The 17,763-nt window shown below is 38.3% G+C and overlaps 2 protein-coding genes across 2 annotated transcripts in view; one reads left to right on the top strand and one right to left on the bottom strand.

The window, feature by feature from the left end:
* Positions 1 to 6,831, bottom strand: part of TBCK (TBC1 domain containing kinase) — a 236,479-nt gene extending 229,648 nt beyond the window's left edge. The window contains exon 1 of the mRNA XM_007452155.1: positions 6,501 to 6,831. The gene's annotated coding sequence lies outside the window, so the exon portion shown is untranslated. The remainder of the gene's footprint in view (positions 1 to 6,500) is intronic.
* Positions 6,832 to 7,081: 250 nt separating this feature from the next.
* Positions 7,082 to 17,763, top strand: part of AIMP1 (aminoacyl tRNA synthetase complex interacting multifunctional protein 1) — a 38,512-nt gene continuing 27,830 nt past the window's right edge. The window contains exon 1 of the mRNA XM_007452153.1: positions 7,082 to 7,128. Coding sequence (XP_007452215.1) covers positions 7,127 to 7,128 — 2 coding nt within the window. The 5' untranslated portion in view covers positions 7,082 to 7,126. The remainder of the gene's footprint in view (positions 7,129 to 17,763) is intronic.

Raw genomic sequence — 17,763 nt, 5'->3', positions numbered from 1 at the left:
TTAAAAAAAAAAAAAAAAAAAAAAAAAAAACTCCTGTAAAGCATTTTGCATATAGAAGAGTACTGTCACAAGAAACAGAAAGAAGGAAGCTACAACCTATGATACAGTCAAGAAGTTTTGCTCAGACTCTTCAGTTCACAGGCTTCAGATTCATAGAAGGCAGGAACAATGGTGAACAGTAGCAGTCAGAAGAAGGTTTGAAATGAGAAAGATAATTTGAAAGGCTGAAGAACAGAAGAGTCAACTCTGCCACCAGCCCCCCAGTACTGGCCAGTTATTTTGTTTGTTTGTTTGTTTTTTGTTGTTGTTTTTTTGCTGTACGCGGGCCTCTCACTGTTGTGGCCTCTCCCATGCGGAGCACAGGCTTCAGACGCGCAGGCTCAGTGGCCATGGCCCATGGGCCCAGCCGCTCCGCGGCATGTGGGATCTTCCAAGACCGGGGCACGAACCCGTGTCCCCTGCATTGGCAGGCGGACTCTCAACCACTGCACCACCAGGGAAGCCCCTGGCCAGTTATTTATCCTCTAAGCAAAAGAAAAACAAAAAACAAAATGGTTCATCCCTAAAGGAATAAAATAAACTGTGTGAGAATCACAATAAATAGTTGGTATGAGCACTGTGGACAAAAGCAAACTCCTCTTAACTCTGGAATTTGTAAGACCCCAGTTAAGGTCTGGCTTTCTACCAAGCCATCCTAAAACAGGGTATTCCAGTCAACAAGCCTATCCACATACAAAACGCTCCCAGACAGTCTTCCTTAACTCTTAAATGAGGAACTGTCCAGGAATCATGAGATAGTTGAGGAAAGACTATAGCATAAAGGGCAAAAAATAAAATACACCAAAAAAAAAAAAAACCTGCCCTGGATGCAACCAAAATAATTTATGAAAAAAAACCCAAACCAAAACTAACTCTAATATATTTAGAAAGTTTTGAAAAAATTTTGAGAAGATATTACACCAATTATATAAAAAAGGAGGTATGGAAAAACATATTTTATAAAAGAATGAAAAGGAATTGCCAACATATATAAGATAAACAACCTCATTAATATTCAAGAAATTGTTCATTAAAATCACATGAGAATTTATATCTGTGTGACAGTAAAAATTAAGAAATCTGATAATTCACAATGTTACATTATGGAGAAACAGAGTGTAAATTGGTACGATGACTTTGGAAGACAGTTTGACACTATTTTGTTCCTGCAGAAACTCCTACACACATACACAAGCAGAAACCAAGAAAGATCAGGGTGGTATTGTTTCTATTGTCTCTAAACTGGAAACAATTTAAATGTCCACACACAGGTGAATGGCTAAATAAACTGTGGTATGTTCATTTGATGGAAGAACACACAGGATGGAAAACAAGCAAACGATAGCAACATTTAATAATATAGATGAATCCTAGAAATATAATGTTGAGCAGGAAAAAAAGTCACACAAAACTTACGCCAATATTCATAAAATTCAAAAACCACAAAAGCTAAATAATAAATAATTCAGGAATACTTACATATGAGGTAAGAATATATTCAAAAATTAAAGGAATTAAAAAAAAAAACCTGAGGCTAGGGTCACCACTATATGAAAAACAGTCATAAGATTAGGGAATAACCCATAAGAAGCTTCAAAAATTTTGAGTAATATTCTTATTCTTAATTGGTGGGTTAAGGGTGTTCATATTATTATTATGCTCCATAATTCCCATATTCTATATCTCTATCTATTTATATATATCTGCTATATACAATATATTTCATAAAAATTGAAAAAAATTTTAAATTTTAAAATGAAAAACATTTTTAAATACAATGAATTGATTTTCAACAAAGGCCAATGAATTCAATAGGAAAAGGATAGTCTTTTTAACGAATGGTGCTAAAACAAGACATCCACATGAGAAAAAATTAACCTCAACTCCTACTGCTACAACCACAAAAATTTGATATGGATTATAGACCTAAATGTAAAAAAGCTAAAACTGTAAGTCTTCTACAAAAAAAAACCCCCAAAAAAACACAGAATATTTTTGCAACCTTAGGATAGGCAAAGATTTCTCAAGCAGGATAAAAAAAAGCCATAAAAAATTAACTTTATAAAGTGGGCTTCATCAAAATTAAAAACATTGCACATCAAAAGTCACATTTGAGAAAATAAAAATCCAAGCCAAAATTAAGAAAAATATTATTTATATCTATATATGACATTTTTATCAAATAGATATATATGTATTATATGTATGTTTGTATATATGATAATAGACTTAGAATATATAAAGAGTGCCTACAACTCAATAATAAAAAGAAAAACAAAAATAGATAAAATTCTGAAACATGTATTTTTTACAAACAAGGAATACAAATAGACAATAAGCACATGAAAAAGTTCTCAATATAATTAATCAGCAGGGAAGTGCAAATTAAAAGCACAACAATATACCATTTCACACCTACCAGAATGGCTAAAATTGGAACGACTGGCAATACCAAGTGTTGAGAAAAATGTGGAACTGGAGCTGATACTCTGCTGCTGATGGTAGTGTTAAACTGAAACAAGAACTTTGAAAGACTGTTTGGAAAACTGTCCTAAAGTTAAAAATACCCCTTATGACTCAGAAATTCCACTCCTACTCGGTACCCAAGAAAACTTAAAATATTTGTCCATTGGGCTTCCCTGGTGGCGCAGTGGTTGAGAATCTGCCTGCCAATGCAGGGGACACGGGTTCGAGCCCTGGTCTGGGAGGATCCCGCATGCCGCGGAGCGGCTGGGCCCGTGAGCCACAACTACTGAGCCTGCGCGTCTGGAGCCTGTGCTCTGCAGCGGGAGAGGCCGTGACAGTGAGAGTCCCGCGCACCGCGATGAAGAGTGGCCCCCACTTGCCACAACTAGAGAAAGCCCTCGCACAGAAACGAAGACCCAACACAGCCAAAAATAAATAAATAAATAAAAAAACACACAGAGTACAAGTTCCATTTAAAAAAAAAAAAAAAAAATATTTGTCCATAAAAATACTTGTACAAGAATGTTCACAGAAGTTTTACTCATAACAGCCCCAAACTGGAAGCAATATAAACATCATACAAGTGAACTGATAAACAAGCTGTAGCATATTCATCCAATGAAATGCTATTCAAAAGCAACAAAAAAGGAACAACCATGCCAAAATATGGATGTATCTCAAAAATATTATGTTGATGAAAGCAGTAGACACATAAAAGAGTGTATATCCTATGGCTCCATTTAAATGTAGTTCTAGAACTACAGTTCTAAACTATAGTGATAAAAAAGAGAATTGTAGTGCCTTGGCTGGGTGTGTGTGTTGAGGGGCGGGGACAGAATTGGAGAGGGAAACAGGAACTTTCTGGAGTAGTCCAAATGTTTCACATCTTGATTAGGGTGGTGTTTGTCACATTTGTTCACATGTATCAAAACTCCTCAAACTGATCACTTAAAATCAGTGTACTCTAATATATGTAAATTTCACCTCATTTAAAAAAAGAAAATGAAACAAAATTAAGAGAATATGAGAAAATAATAATTTTAAAAGTTAGTGCTTGGAACTTAAATATATGATCACCAAACTAGATAGAAGTGTTAGAAAATAAAATTGAGACAATTACTCAGAACATGAAGCAAATGGGCAAATAGATTAAAAAAAAGCATAACAGAAAAGGTAACACACATAGTGAATCAACCCAAGAATTCAACAACCACCTTATAGGCATTTCAAAAAAGGGAACAGGGAAAAATAAAGGAGAATAAATTACGAAAGATGGGAGAAAATTCCCCACAATTGAAGGGAAATATGTACCTTCAAATTAAAAAGGCTTCTAATTTCAAGGAGAATAAATGAAAAAAGACCCAAATGGAGACATTTATCCTAGCTCCATCGAATGAGTTAACTGCAAGGAGAATAAACTCAGACCAAGACATGCCATGACAAATTTTCAAAGCATCAAGCATAACTAAAAATTTTAATCATTTCAGAGAGAAAACAAATAGTTCAGGCCTCAACAAATCAAGATCAGACACTCATTCTCATGAGCAACAACAGAAGTTAGAAGATGATGAAGCCTTGAAAAGTTGGAAGAAACATAATTTTGTTTCTTTACCCAGCCAAACTATCATTCATAATAGCAAAATAATAATTTACAACTATGCAAACATTAAAAAATAAAATCACCATCCACATACCTTCATGAATAAGTTTCTTTAGGATGTATTCTAACAAAACAGAGGAGAAAACCAAATAATAAAAGACATGGAGTTAAGAAACAATGTATCTTACTCAAGAATTCAATGAATATAATCCAGTATAGAAGCTGCACCAAAGGACTAGAAAGTAATCTGTTCCAATTGAACAGAAGGTAATTGGGCTCCAAGGGGAATGTCTTCAAGCAGAGTAAGGGAGGTTCTCATACAAAGAATGAGAGGATGTGGTGAATAAAGCACATGCATCTTTTCCCTCAAAGAAAGTGCAAAGTACTCTGTGAAAGTGAGGAGAGCCAAAAGCTACATAAGAAGTATATAATCCAAAAAATTAAGCACGTTTAAATATGGCATAATTTTTGTTATTGGAGAGGAAGAAAGAGTAATCAATTGGACGTTAATATTACAAATCTTCTTGTTAGAGTGGTACAAGGATCATGAAATTAAAACATTGGGAAAGAAATGTATAATAGCATACGTCTTGGCTCAGCACTGAAGATTATTTACAAAGCCATAATATTGTAACATTTTACTAGTTTTTAAACACATAAACAAAGCAAAAAACAACTGCAGTTAAGAAATATACTGTAACTATTAATAACCATGACAACCTACAAGTAAAGGTCCACCTAAGGGAAGGTGGGAATGGATGCAGTTTCTGTGGCGGTAAAGGAAGGTAGAGTCTCTACTTTCCTCATTTTACAAAATAAGGAGCCAAATATAAGTATTTTCAAAAGTTCATATGGAAAAAATTAAGTTTAAATATATTACTTAGAATTCTAAAATTAACCAACATGAAAACTAAAAATTGTGATAACGATTCAAAAATTTGTAGAAGAGGGCTTCCCTGGTGGCACAGTGGTTAAGAATCCACCTGCCAGTGCAGGGGACACAGGTTGGAGCACTGGTTCGGGAAGAGCCCACATGCCACGGAGCAACTAAGCCTGTGCGCCACAACTACTCAGCCTGCGTTCTAGAGCCCACGCACCTAGAGCCCGTGCTCCCCAACAAGAGAAGCCACGGCAATGAGAAGCCCACGCACAGCAACGAAACCCCAATGCAGCCAAAAAACAAACAAAAAAACCCCCACAACATTGTAAATCAACTGTATTTCAATAAAAATTACTAAAAAACAAAAAAAATTGTAGTAGAGAGGTTGTGGATGGTGTGGCCTATCTTAAGGAGTCAATTAAAATAAAAAGAAGTAGTTTTACTTGTTCAACATACAGACCTAAAATTAGAAAAGGTTAAAAATGACTATCTCTGAAGTAACAGAACTGAGGGTAGGAAGGAAAAGCCTGAGCTGTTGCATTTTATTAGGCAGCCCTTTTAGTTAGACAACTAAAAATCAAATAACCAAATAAAGAAAATGCAAATAATTCAAAACGATAAAACAGTAGTTGGCGTTAAACATTTCATCAGTGTTCTGCTTCAACTACCTCTTAGATGGGTGCACATAAAAAGGTTCACACATAACAAATACACACACATAGATTTTCTTCCGCTTGGTGAGTGGAAGAAAGCCAGTGGAAAAAACAGCTGAGGTGAGAGATTAGTTGAGGAAAAAACAACAACATAAGGAGTTGGGTTTGAAAATTCATTCATTCAACAAATATCCTGAAGCTCCTATTTTAAGTCAGGTGTTTTTCCAGCTTCAGGGCCACCAGTGAACAGGACACAATATCCGCCCTCAAAGAACTTTAAGTGGAAATGCATCACAAAGGGAAAAAGGTAAAAAAAAATAGGGCAAAAGATGCATATTTCGTTACGACTAAAACAGTTTACACATTTCTTCAGTGGGTTTCATTTATTTTATGTACTTTCCCGCAAAAAGTTGTCTTTCTGTCCCAAATAAAAACAGGGATAAGAGGCCTTGAAAAGCAACCACTAACAATTCTAAAGAAACTTCCACTCGTTCACATTTTTCCACTGCACAAGGGAATGCCACATCTCGACAACTTACTAAACCTTTGAAAACAAGAAACAAACCAAAGCAAGAGTTCTAATCTATGTTGAGCAACGGGAGAGCCGATTCCAAATTCTCTGAAACAGTCAGGTGGAAGATCCTTTCGAAGAGCCGCCTGCAGTCCTCAAAGGACTCAGGTGTGTAGGGGGAAGGCGGGCTGTAGGTAGGGATGGAGACGGTACTCAGCAGCCAGCAGCTGCACCGGTGGTCTCTATCACTCACGGAGAAAATGCGAGGCCGCTCGCTGCACCTGACCTTCCTCTACCTCCCACCAGCCCCGACCACTACGACACAGAAAACTGGGAAACCCAAATACCTGCCTCTGGGTCTGGGGACGCAGGCGGACACAAAGACAAGGGGATGGAGCTCCTACACAGGGCCCCAGAGCTGTCGATGGAGCTGGTGTTGCCGCTATTGCTTAGTGCACCAGACCCTGCATTTCAGGTGCTTCTACAAAAGTGGCTGCTCCTTGAGCGCCGGGAGCTCAGAGATTGCCCTTTGCCCGCCAGCTTAAGTCAGCCGGAGTTGCCTGCCTCGCCTCCGGCCAGGAGAACGACTCCCGCGCTTGCCGCTGACAGCTCCCAGCTCTCCCCAACACCACCCTCAGCTCGGCCTTTTCCTCTGACCTCACAGCGTCCGCGACGGAACTCTAAAGAAAGACCCCGACATTCGGCGTCTTGCCCCTCGCCCAACCTGGCGACAAAATATAAAGACCGAGGAAGAGGTGCGGAATGGTTGGCGTTATTGGCTGAAGGAATGGACGACGGGGAGTATGGTGTGGCTGCGCACGGGAAGGGGGCCACTGAATTTGAAGAAGAATCTGTGGACCGCTCAGGCGTTTAGTGAGGACACCTCATTGGGTCCTTTCTCGCTGCCTTCGTGAGCGGGAGGCTGTCCTTACCGGCTCCGGGCCGAGACGGCCGAGGTTCTGCCTGTTCACCGATACATGTGAGTGTCGTCCGCAGAGGGTCCCGGGGTACGGGGATTGCGAACATAAGAGTCCCCTGTCCCTTAGTGGTCTTCGGATAATAGGACCTGAACGGCGGGGAAGTCAGCCCACAGCAACGCCAATCTTGGCATGAGGAAGTAGGGAACAGCTTGGGACCTTGTGAAGGAGCTAAGTTTGAGAAATGGGATGCGGGGCCGAGGGGAAGGATGTTACTGGAAAAGATATATGCACAAACATGTTTATTTTTGCGTGTGTGAGAGAACCAGGAGGCGGTGACAGGAATTCGTTTATTCCGCAAGTAGTTATTCAGCGCCCACCATGTTCCAAACACTGTTTTAGGCATCGGTAAAAAGCAATGAACAAAACAGACAAAAATTCTTGGCTCCCTGTAGTTCACATTTTATTGAATATACATACTGAACAAAGTTAAGAAAAACATACCGTATCTTAGGTCGTAATGACTGCTGAAAACAAAAATAGTAAAGCCGGGAAGGGGGACGTAGGTTGAAATTTTAGTATGGCCAGGGAAGGTCTCACTGAAAAGATCACTCTTCAGTAAAGAGCGGACAGAAGCAAGAGAGTTAATCGTTAGGCTGTTTTGGCGAGGTGCAGTCAGGCAGACGGACCAGACATTGCAAAAGCCATCAGGCAGGAACTCTCCTGAACAGCAAGGAAGCCTGTAGGTCAGAGTTGAGTGAAGCAACTAAAGCTGGAGAAAAAATCAGAGATCCGGAACAGGTCATGAAGGATCTTGAGGACGTCTAACCCATTGGAGGGTTTTGAGCAGTGGAATACTGACTTCTTTTTTAAAAGAATCTTTCTGGCTGCTCTCAAGAATAGACTGGAGGGAATAAGGTGGAAGAAACACCAGTTCGGAGGCTTTTACATAAATCCAGAGGAGATATGATAGTGGCTTGACTAGGGGTGGTAAGAAATGACCAGTCAGATTCTTAGTGCTCTTAATTTAGGTATGCAAGAATTTTAATGGATGATCAGTTAATTTTCTTTAATTAGGTTTTGGAAACGCTTTTAAAATGACTTGTAGTGTCAGGTTAGGAGTAACAAACACAAGTTAAAATCATGGCTTTACCATTTAATATTTGAATGGATTTAGACAAGTCATGTAATTTCTCTGAGTTTATCTATAACCTTATTGTCTCACAAGGTTGTAAAGATTAAATGACAATGTATGTAATGTGCCAGGCCCATTAAAATAGTGGCTACTGTTATTAACTGTGTTCTTGGTTAAGCAATGGAAGAAAGATAGTGGTGAGTACATCTGTGAGTGGAAAGGTTTGGTTAAATCCTATTGGGGAAAATCTGAGCCCGCTAAAAGATGACCTTGTTTGGTAAGTGGGCCATGGGAGACCTAGACATACCCCTTTTAAAATTTTATGCATATGTCACTGGACAAAAAGGTTTTCTGTGTTAATGGCCATAGTATCTGAAACACATGGACTGTCTTCTCTTAGCCATACCCTCATAGCCATCCCTTTAGCCCTCCAGGATCCCCAGTGTCCTCATTAGTAAACGGGAAGCAGGCTCTCTGGTGAGTAGAGAAAAACAATCAAGCATAAATACAAATTTCCAGTTATAAAATGAATAAGTCATGGGGATGTAATGTACAGCATGGTGACTATAGTTAATAATACTGTTTTGCATATTAGAAAATAGCTAGGAGACTGGATCTTGATGGTTCTCATCACAAGAAAAAAATTGTACCTATGTATGGTAAAGGATGTTAACTGGACTATTGTAGTGTTCATTTGCAACGCAATCAAAAAATGGGCAGAAATCTAAATAGACATTTCTCCAAAGAAGACATGCAGATGGCTGAGAGACACATGAAAAGATGCTCAGTGTCACTCATTATTAGAGAAATGCAAATCAAAACTACAGTGAGGTATCACCTCACACTAGTCTGAATGGCCATCATCAAAAAGTCTACAAATAATAAATGCTGGAGAGGGTGTGGAGGAAAGGGAACCCTCTTGCACTGTTGGTGGGAATGTAAATTGGTACAGCCGCTATGGAGAACAGTATGGAGGTTCCTTAAAAAGCTAAAAATAGAGCTACAGTATGATCCTGCCGTCCTACTTCTGGGAATATATGTGGAGAAAGCTATAATTCAAAAAGATACATGCACCCCAGTGTTCACTGAAGCGTTATTTACAATAGGCAAGACATGGAAGCAACTTAAATATCCATCAAGAGATGAATGGATAGAGAAAATGTGGTGTATACACACACACACACACACACACACACACACACACACACACACACACACTGGAATATTACTCAGCCATAAGAAGAATGAAATCATGCCATTTGTAGTAACATGGATGGACCTAGAGATTATCATATGAAATGAAGTCAGAAAGAGAAAGACAAGTATATGATATCACTTATATGTGGAATCTAAAAATGAACTTATTTACAAAACAGAAACAGACTCACAGACATAGAAAACAAACTTATGGTTACCAAAGGAAAAGTGTGTGGGGGGGTAAATTAGGAATTTGGGAGTAACTTATACACACTACTATATATAAAACAGATAAATAACAAGGACCTACTGTATAGCATGGGGAACTATACTCAATATTTTGTAACAACCTGTATGGGAAAAGAATCTGGAAAAGTATGTATATCTGAATTACTTTGCTGCACACCTGAAACTAACACAACATTGTAAATTAACTATACTTCAATAATAAAAAAAAAGAGTCACACAGCTAATGAGTGGCAGAGCTGGTATTTGAATTCATTCCCTGATCACATGCTTAGAAGAAAAACAAAAAGAATAAAATGAACTTTCACAAAAAGCATAGTTTTAGATCTTTCTGTGTTTTGACAAATATTTCTCAAAATATTTAATTTTTTAATTTACCTGTTTAAAAATTCTGACTTTTGACATGTTTTAAATCCTAGCAGGAGTTTTAACCTAGAGCTGCATTGTGTAGAACTGTGATAAAGGTGTTCTTAGAGTGGGGTAGCTTGGCGATTAGATTATGAAACCAATAGAGGAAAGAAGTTTGGAAGGTAAGAATAGGGGTGGTGGTAGAAGAGAGAAAAAAGTGATTAAAATTACTGTAGTTCACTAGTTCTGAGAGGCATATTTTTCTCATATTTATAGCTCTGAAATAGTGGGGTATTCAAAGTTTTAAACTCATTATAGACTAAATAGCAGCTGTGACATCATCACTGCCCAACTTATGCAAACTTGGTTATAACTGATAATATTGTCACTAGTTCAGTTGAGTTGTGTGTACTGTTGGTACATAGTTGTTGAGTTTAATCTCTTAAGTAGCCTTTAAAAGATCATTTAGCACTTAAATAAAAAGTTACTGTGTTTGCAAAAATACATGGAAGAAATAAATTAGAAGTTGGGATTAACATATATACACTACTATATATAAAATATGTAAATAAGGACCTACTATATAGCACAGGGAAATATACTCAGTGTCTTGTAATAACCTGTACTGTAAAGACTCTGAAAAAGGAAATATATATATAAAACAATCACTTTGCTATATACTTGAAACTAACACAACATTGTAAATTAACTATACTTCAGTTTTCAAAAAAGAAATTCATGGAAACACAAGAGTGATATAAGATAAAAATAGGGCTAAATTCAAAACAGGTATTTCAATACATAATACAGGATGTGACTAAGTGTAAGAGAACATTAGGTCAGTTAAATCAGCCATGTTTTTTTTCCTTAATGGTACCCAAAATAATGCAGCATCTTATGATTGGAGTCATTTTACAATTGATGTTATCTTATATATGATGAAATACAATACTTAGAGTGTCTAAGGAGAATATAAATTTTTACCTAATTGCAATTCTGAAACAGTGAAATCAGATATTTTGAGAAAGAGAATCACTTCCAAATTTTTGTGGAGTTCTCTATACTATAAAGTAAAAATGAAAGTCTGCACTAAAAACTTCCATTTCAAAGCAATAGTTTATGTTTGGTTCCTAACATTGAGAGCCCAGGGTAGGGGATTTGTTAATTTTTAAAAAGTACTGGCAATTTCAAAATCAGTGGGGAAGACTACTGTAGAGATTGCTGAGGTAAAGGGAAGTCATTTAGAAATGATAGGAATCTCTGAAGTAATCTTTTATGTGTGTGTTTTAATGATTCAGATGTAGTCTAAATTCATGTATTTGCTAAAACCAGCTTCACCTGATTTTATGATTAGTGGCATCTTACAGTAGTAGCTTTTTAGGTTAGATGAAATATGGTGATTATGTTGAGAAGAACAGAATTAATGTGAAAGGGCAGAATAATTTAGATAATACTTTTCAAAAGCTTTTTATCATAAAAAATGTTTATTTTTTTAAATTTAGTGTAGGAAAAAGAAAAAAAAGTCTTGACTCTTACTATCCAAATACAGTTAAGATACTCAGTGCACTGTTTTCCTGTCAATGTTTTAGATTTGTAATTACTGTGCATGCAGTTAAGTATTATATCTATTTTAATCACATAATTTTTTTTTTTTAAATTTTGGTGCAGACTAAGCCAGCATTCCCAAACTGTTTTAGAAAAATACTGGTTCAAATAAATGTTAATTAGGCGTTCCTTGCTTCGTATTCCATGGCTAAATACTTTGGGAAATGCTTCATAAGTATATCCTTTACAGAAATTATAGCTTGGGCATTAAAAGAAATAACTCCAGAATCAGACAGACCTAAGTTTCAATCATTTACTAACTAGCAACATTAATTGACAAATTAATTTTAAGTCAAGTTTTCTTCTCTGTATAATGGAGATAATTACCGTATTTGTAGATGATCTGTGTAAAGCATTCAGCTAGCTCACAATAAATGCTCTTCAAATGTTACCTATTATTATTAACTTTATCATCTGTGAGAAACCCTTTACGTGTTAGCATATTAAAAGTTCGGAGGACAGTGTTCCCTAGTGGCACAGTGGTTGAGAGTCTGCCTGCCGATGCAGGGGACACGGGTTCGTGCCCTGGTCCAGGAAGATCCCACATGCCACGAAGCGGCTGGTCCCGTGAGCCATGGCCGCTGAGCCTGCGCATCTGGAGCCTGTGCTCCGCAATGGGAGAGGCCACAACAGTGAGAGGCCTGCATAACCCCCCTCCAAAAAAAAAAAAAAAGTTTGGAGGAGACTAAGGAAACTTCTGAAGTTTTGAAATCCAGCAGGTACTCAATGTAAAATTGAAAATCACTGGAGCAGTTGGCACAGAGTAGTGAAATGAGCGCTGGGTTGAATGGCAAAACATTTGTCTGAGCTTTAAGCAATGATGTTGTTAAGCTAACAGTGTTGCCCTAAACATAACCTCTTTTAAAAATTTTTCTCCAGTTTTCTGTGTGTCTCCCATTTGTCTGAAGTGTAGTGAGTACAAGAAACATGTTTAATCTTGCTTCCTACTATAAATCTGGCACATGCTCAAAATCAGGGACCATAAATAAAATTTGGGTCATGAATGTGTTAGTTACAGGGACCTGGCAAGTAACATAAATGGCAAACAGGGAATGGCAGGTGAAGTCTGTTTTGCCTTGCTTAAAGGCATTCACATTCAGTTGTTTCAAATACTGATCTGTTTGGTGACCATTTATAATCCCTAGAAGAGACTAGAGTTCAGGATCAAACCCTTGAGAACATCAGCATTAAAGGGACAAGAAAAAGGAGATGCTAAGGAAGTAGGTGAAATCAGGTGAAAGTATCCTCATTTTATAAATTAAGAACATGAAGCATAGAGAAGTTAAGTACCTTTACCAAGTTTGTCACACAGCTGGTATTATGTGATCCAACCAAGATTCGTTGGCTGTAAATGCTTTTTTTAAAAAAAACTATGCTCTCCTACCTGTGGTAGCAATCATTATCTGCATACTACTAGAAAACATTGACATAAACTTATGCATCCTACTTAGATTTTTGAAAAGTTTAAATGACAGTTAATCAACAAGTACTAGAAAACCTGTTTCCAGAGCTTCTAATTCTAAAATCAATAAATAGTTCTTAATATTTGAGAACAGTTTTGTCAACACATAGACCTGATTAGAAATTAATCCAGAGGCAGAGTCAAGATAGCTGTGTGGGAAGACACGGAGTTAGCGTCTCCCTACAACTAGGGTGCCTGCCAGCCACTGGTGGGGACCTCTGATGCCCAAGAAGATGGGAGGAGCCCCAAAGTGAACCAGTAGGATGTAGGGGGACTGAGAGGGGAGGAAAACTGGAGGCCAGACAGAATCGGCGCCCCTGAGGCCGGAGAGATCAGGAGAGGCAGGTGGGAGGGGCCCTCCGGGAGGAGTGGAGGGCGATTGCCCCATCCACTCTGACATGGGGAGCCTGCTGAGCTCCCAGGCCAGCCCCTGCCCTCCAAACCCCCATCCAGGCCACGTGGGTCCTTGGGGGCACAGGAGGGAGGCTAGGGAGATCAGGAGAGGCAGGCAGGAGGGGCCATCCAGGACGAGTGGGAGAGTAGAGGGCGATTGCCCTGCCCACTTGAGCCTGGGGAGCCTGCTGAGCTCCCAGGGTGATCCCCTGCCCTCCAAAGCCCCCTCCAGGTCATGTGGGTCCTTGGGGGCATAGGAAGGAGGCCTAGGGGAGAACAGGAGAGGCAGGTGGGAGGGGCCCTCCCAGACTGGAGGAGCAGGAGAGGAGAGGAGGGCACTGTCCCCACTCACTCGAGCCCAGGAAGCCTGCTGGGCTCTGAGGTGAGGTCCCCTGCCCTCTTGAGACCAGGGGTCGGGGGGCACATCTGGGCCCCTTCTGTTCCTTGAGCCTAAGCCCAACCCCCCCCCCCAGCCCCCAGAGCCTTTTCCAGCCCTGTGGGTCCTGAGAATTGGCCCCACCTACCACCCAAACCTCACCCTTGCATAGGCCCCACCATCCACAGCCAAGGTCTTTGCCCCCTGTATTGCTTTTTTTTCTTTTCCCTACTCTTTTTTAGTATTGTGATACTGATATACCTTCCAGTTCTTGATTCATCTACATTTTTTTTTATATTCTTCCTAACATATCTGTTAGTTTCCTAGTCTAATTTTATTTTTTACTTTGTTATTGTTGTGTTTTTTGTTTCTTTTTTTCTGCCACACCAGGCAGCTTGCAGGATCTTGGTTCATGAGCCCGGGGTTGGGCTCAGGCTCCTGAGGTGGGAGCTCCGAGTCCAAACCACTGGACTAACAGAGAACCTCAGACCCCAGGGAATATTCGTCGGAGTGAGGTCTCACAGAATTCCTCATCTCAGCACCAAGACCCAGCTCTGCCCAATAGCCTAAAAACCCCACTATTAAAAGTCTCAGGGCAAACAACCAGTAAGACAGAAACATAATCCCACTTATTAAACAACAACAAAAAAGATGAGATGACAAAAAATATGTCACAGATGAAGGAGCAAGGTAAAAACCTACAGAAGACCAAATAAATGAAGAGGAAACAGACAATCTACCTGGAAAAGAATTCAGAGTAATAATAGTAAAGAAGATCCAGAATCTTGGAAATAGAATGGAGGCATGGACTGAGAAAACACAAGAAATGTTTAACAAATATCTAGAACAACTAAAGAGCAAACAGAAAGAACACAATAACTGAAATGAAAAATACACTAGAAGGAATCAATATCAGAATAACTGAGGCAGAATAACGAATAAATGAGCTGGAAGACAAAATGGTGGAAATAACTGCTGAGGGGCAGAATAAAGAAAAAAGAATGAAAAGAATTGAAGACAATCTCAGAGATCTCTGGGACAGCACCACATTCAAATTATAGGGGTCCCAGAAGAAGAAGAGAAAAAGGGTGTAATATTTGAAGAGATTATAGTTGAAAACTTCCCTAAGATGGGAAAGGAAATAGTCACCCAATTCCAGGAGGCACAGAGAGTCCCATACAGGATAAACCCTAGGAAAAAAACACCAAGACACATATTAATCAAACTAACAAACTAACAAAAATTAAATTCAAAGAAAAAATATTAAAAGCAGCAAGGGAAAAACAAAAAATAACATACGAAGGAATCCCTGTAAGGTTATCAGCTCATTTTTCAGCAGAAACTGCAGGCCAAAAGGGACTGGCAGGATGTACTTAAAGTGATGAAAGAGAAAAACCTACAACCAAGATTAGTCTACCCTGCAAGGATCCCATTCACATTCGATGGAGAAGTCAAAAGCTTTTCAGACAAGCAAAAGCTAAGAGAATTCCACACCACCAAACCAGCTTTACAGCAAATGCTAAGAAACTTCTCTCAGCGGGAAACACAAGAAAAAGACCTGCAAAAACAAACCCAAAACAATTAAGAAAATGGTAATAGGAGCATACATATCGATAATAACCTTGAATGTAAATGGATTAAATGCCCCAACCAAAAGGCAAAGACTGGATGAATGGATACAAAAACAAGACCCATCTATATGCTGTCTACAAAGGACCCACTTCAGACCTAGGGACACATACTGACTGAAAGTGAGGGGATGGAAAAAGATATTCCATGCAAAGGGAAATCAGAAGAAAGCTGGAGTAGCTATACTCTTATCAGAAAAAATAGACTTTAAAATAAACAATGTTACAAAAGACAAGGAAGGACACTACATAATGATCAAGGGATCAATCCAAGAAGATATAACAATTATATAAGCACCTATATATAGGAGCAGCTCAATACAAAAGGCAACTGCTAACAGCTATAAAAGAGGAAATCGACAGTAACACAGTAATAGTGGGGGACGTTAACACCTCACTTACAGCAATGGACACAACACCCAAAATGAAAATAAATGAAACAGAAGCTTTAAATGACACAATAGACAAGATAGACCTAATTGATATTTATAGGACATTCCATCCAAAAACAGCAGATAACACTTTCTTCTTAAGTGCATATGGAACAGTATAGATAGATCACATCTTGGATCACAACTCAAGCCACAGTAAATTTAAGAAAATTGAAATCATATCAAGCATCTTTTCTGACCACAACGCTATGAGATTAGAAATGAATTACAGGGGAAACAATGTAAAAAACACAAACACATGGAGGCTAAACAATACATTACTAAATAACCAAGAGATCACTGAAGAAATCAAAGAGGAAATCAAAAAATACCTAGAGACAAATAACATTGAACACACGATGATCCAAAACCTATGGATGCAGCAAAAGCAGTTCTAAGAGGGAAGTTTATAGCTATACAAGCCTACCTCAAGAAACAAGAAATATCTCAAATAAACAATCTAACCTTACACCTAAAGGAACTAGAGAAGGAAGAGCAAGCAAAACCCAAGTTTAGCAGAAGAAAAAAATCATAAAGATCAGAGCAGAAATAAATGCAATAGAAACAAGGTAAAAAGTGGCAAAGATCAGTAAAACTAAAAGCTGGTTGTTTGAGATAATAAAATTGATAAACCATTAGCCACACTCATCAAGAAAAAGAAGGAGAGGACTTAAATCAATAAAATTAGAAATGAAACAGGAGAAGTTACAACAGACACCGCAGAAATACAAAGCATCCTAAGAGACTACTACAAGCAACATTATGCCAATAAAATGGACAACCTGGAAGAAATGGACAAATTCTTAGAAAGGTGTAACCTTTCAAGACTGAACCAGGAAGTAATAGAAAATATGAACAGACCAATCACAAGTAATGAAGTTGAAACTGATTAAAAATCTTCTAACAAACAAAAGTCCAGGACCAGATGGCTTCACAGGTGAATTCTATCAAACATTTAAAGAAGAGCTAACACCAATCCTCAAACTCTTCCAAAAATTGCAGAGGAAGGAACATTCCCAAACTCATTCTAAAAGGCCACCATCACCCTGATACCAAAACCAGACAAAGATACTACACAAACAAAAATTATACACCAATATCACTGATGAATATAAATGCAAAAATTCTCAACAAAATACTAACAAACAGAATCCAACAACACATTAAAAGGATCATACACCATGGTCAAGTGGGATTTATCCCAGGGATGCAAGGATTCTTCATAATATGTAAATCAATCAGTGTGATACACCATATTAACAAATTGAAGAATAAAAACCATATGATCATCTCAATAGATGTAGAAAAAGCTTTTGACAAAATTCAACACCGATGTATGATAAAAACTCTCCAGAAGGTGGGCATACAGGGAACCTACCTCCACATAATAAAGGCCACATATGACAAACCCACAGCAAACATCATTCTCAATGGTGAAAAACTGAAAGCATTTCCTCTAAGATCAGGAACAAGACAAGGATGTCCACTCTCACCACTATTATTCAACATAGTTTTGGAAGTCCTATCCATGGCAATCAGAGAAGAAAAAGATAAAAGTAATACAAACTGGAAAAGAAGTAAAACTGTCACTGTTTGCAGATGACATGATACCATACATAGAGAATCCTAAGGATGCCACCAGAAAACTACTAGAGCTAATCAATGAATTTGGTAAAGTTGCAGGATACAAAATTAATGCACAGTAATCCCTTGCATTCCTCTACACTAATGATGAAATATCTGAATGAGAAATTAAGGAAACACTTCCATTTACCATTGCAACAAAAAGAATAAAATATCTAGGAATAAACCTACCTGGGGAGACAAAAGACCTGTATGGAGAAAACTATAAGACACTGATGAAAGAAATTAAAGA

The sequence above is a fragment of the Lipotes vexillifer genome, unplaced genomic scaffold, assembly GCF_000442215.2.
Source record: "Lipotes vexillifer unplaced genomic scaffold, Lipotes_vexillifer_v1.1 scaffold22, whole genome shotgun sequence".
Classification (NCBI taxonomy): domain Eukaryota; kingdom Metazoa; phylum Chordata; class Mammalia; order Artiodactyla; family Lipotidae; genus Lipotes; species Lipotes vexillifer.
This window is presented reverse-complemented; position numbering and strand designations above follow the sequence as displayed.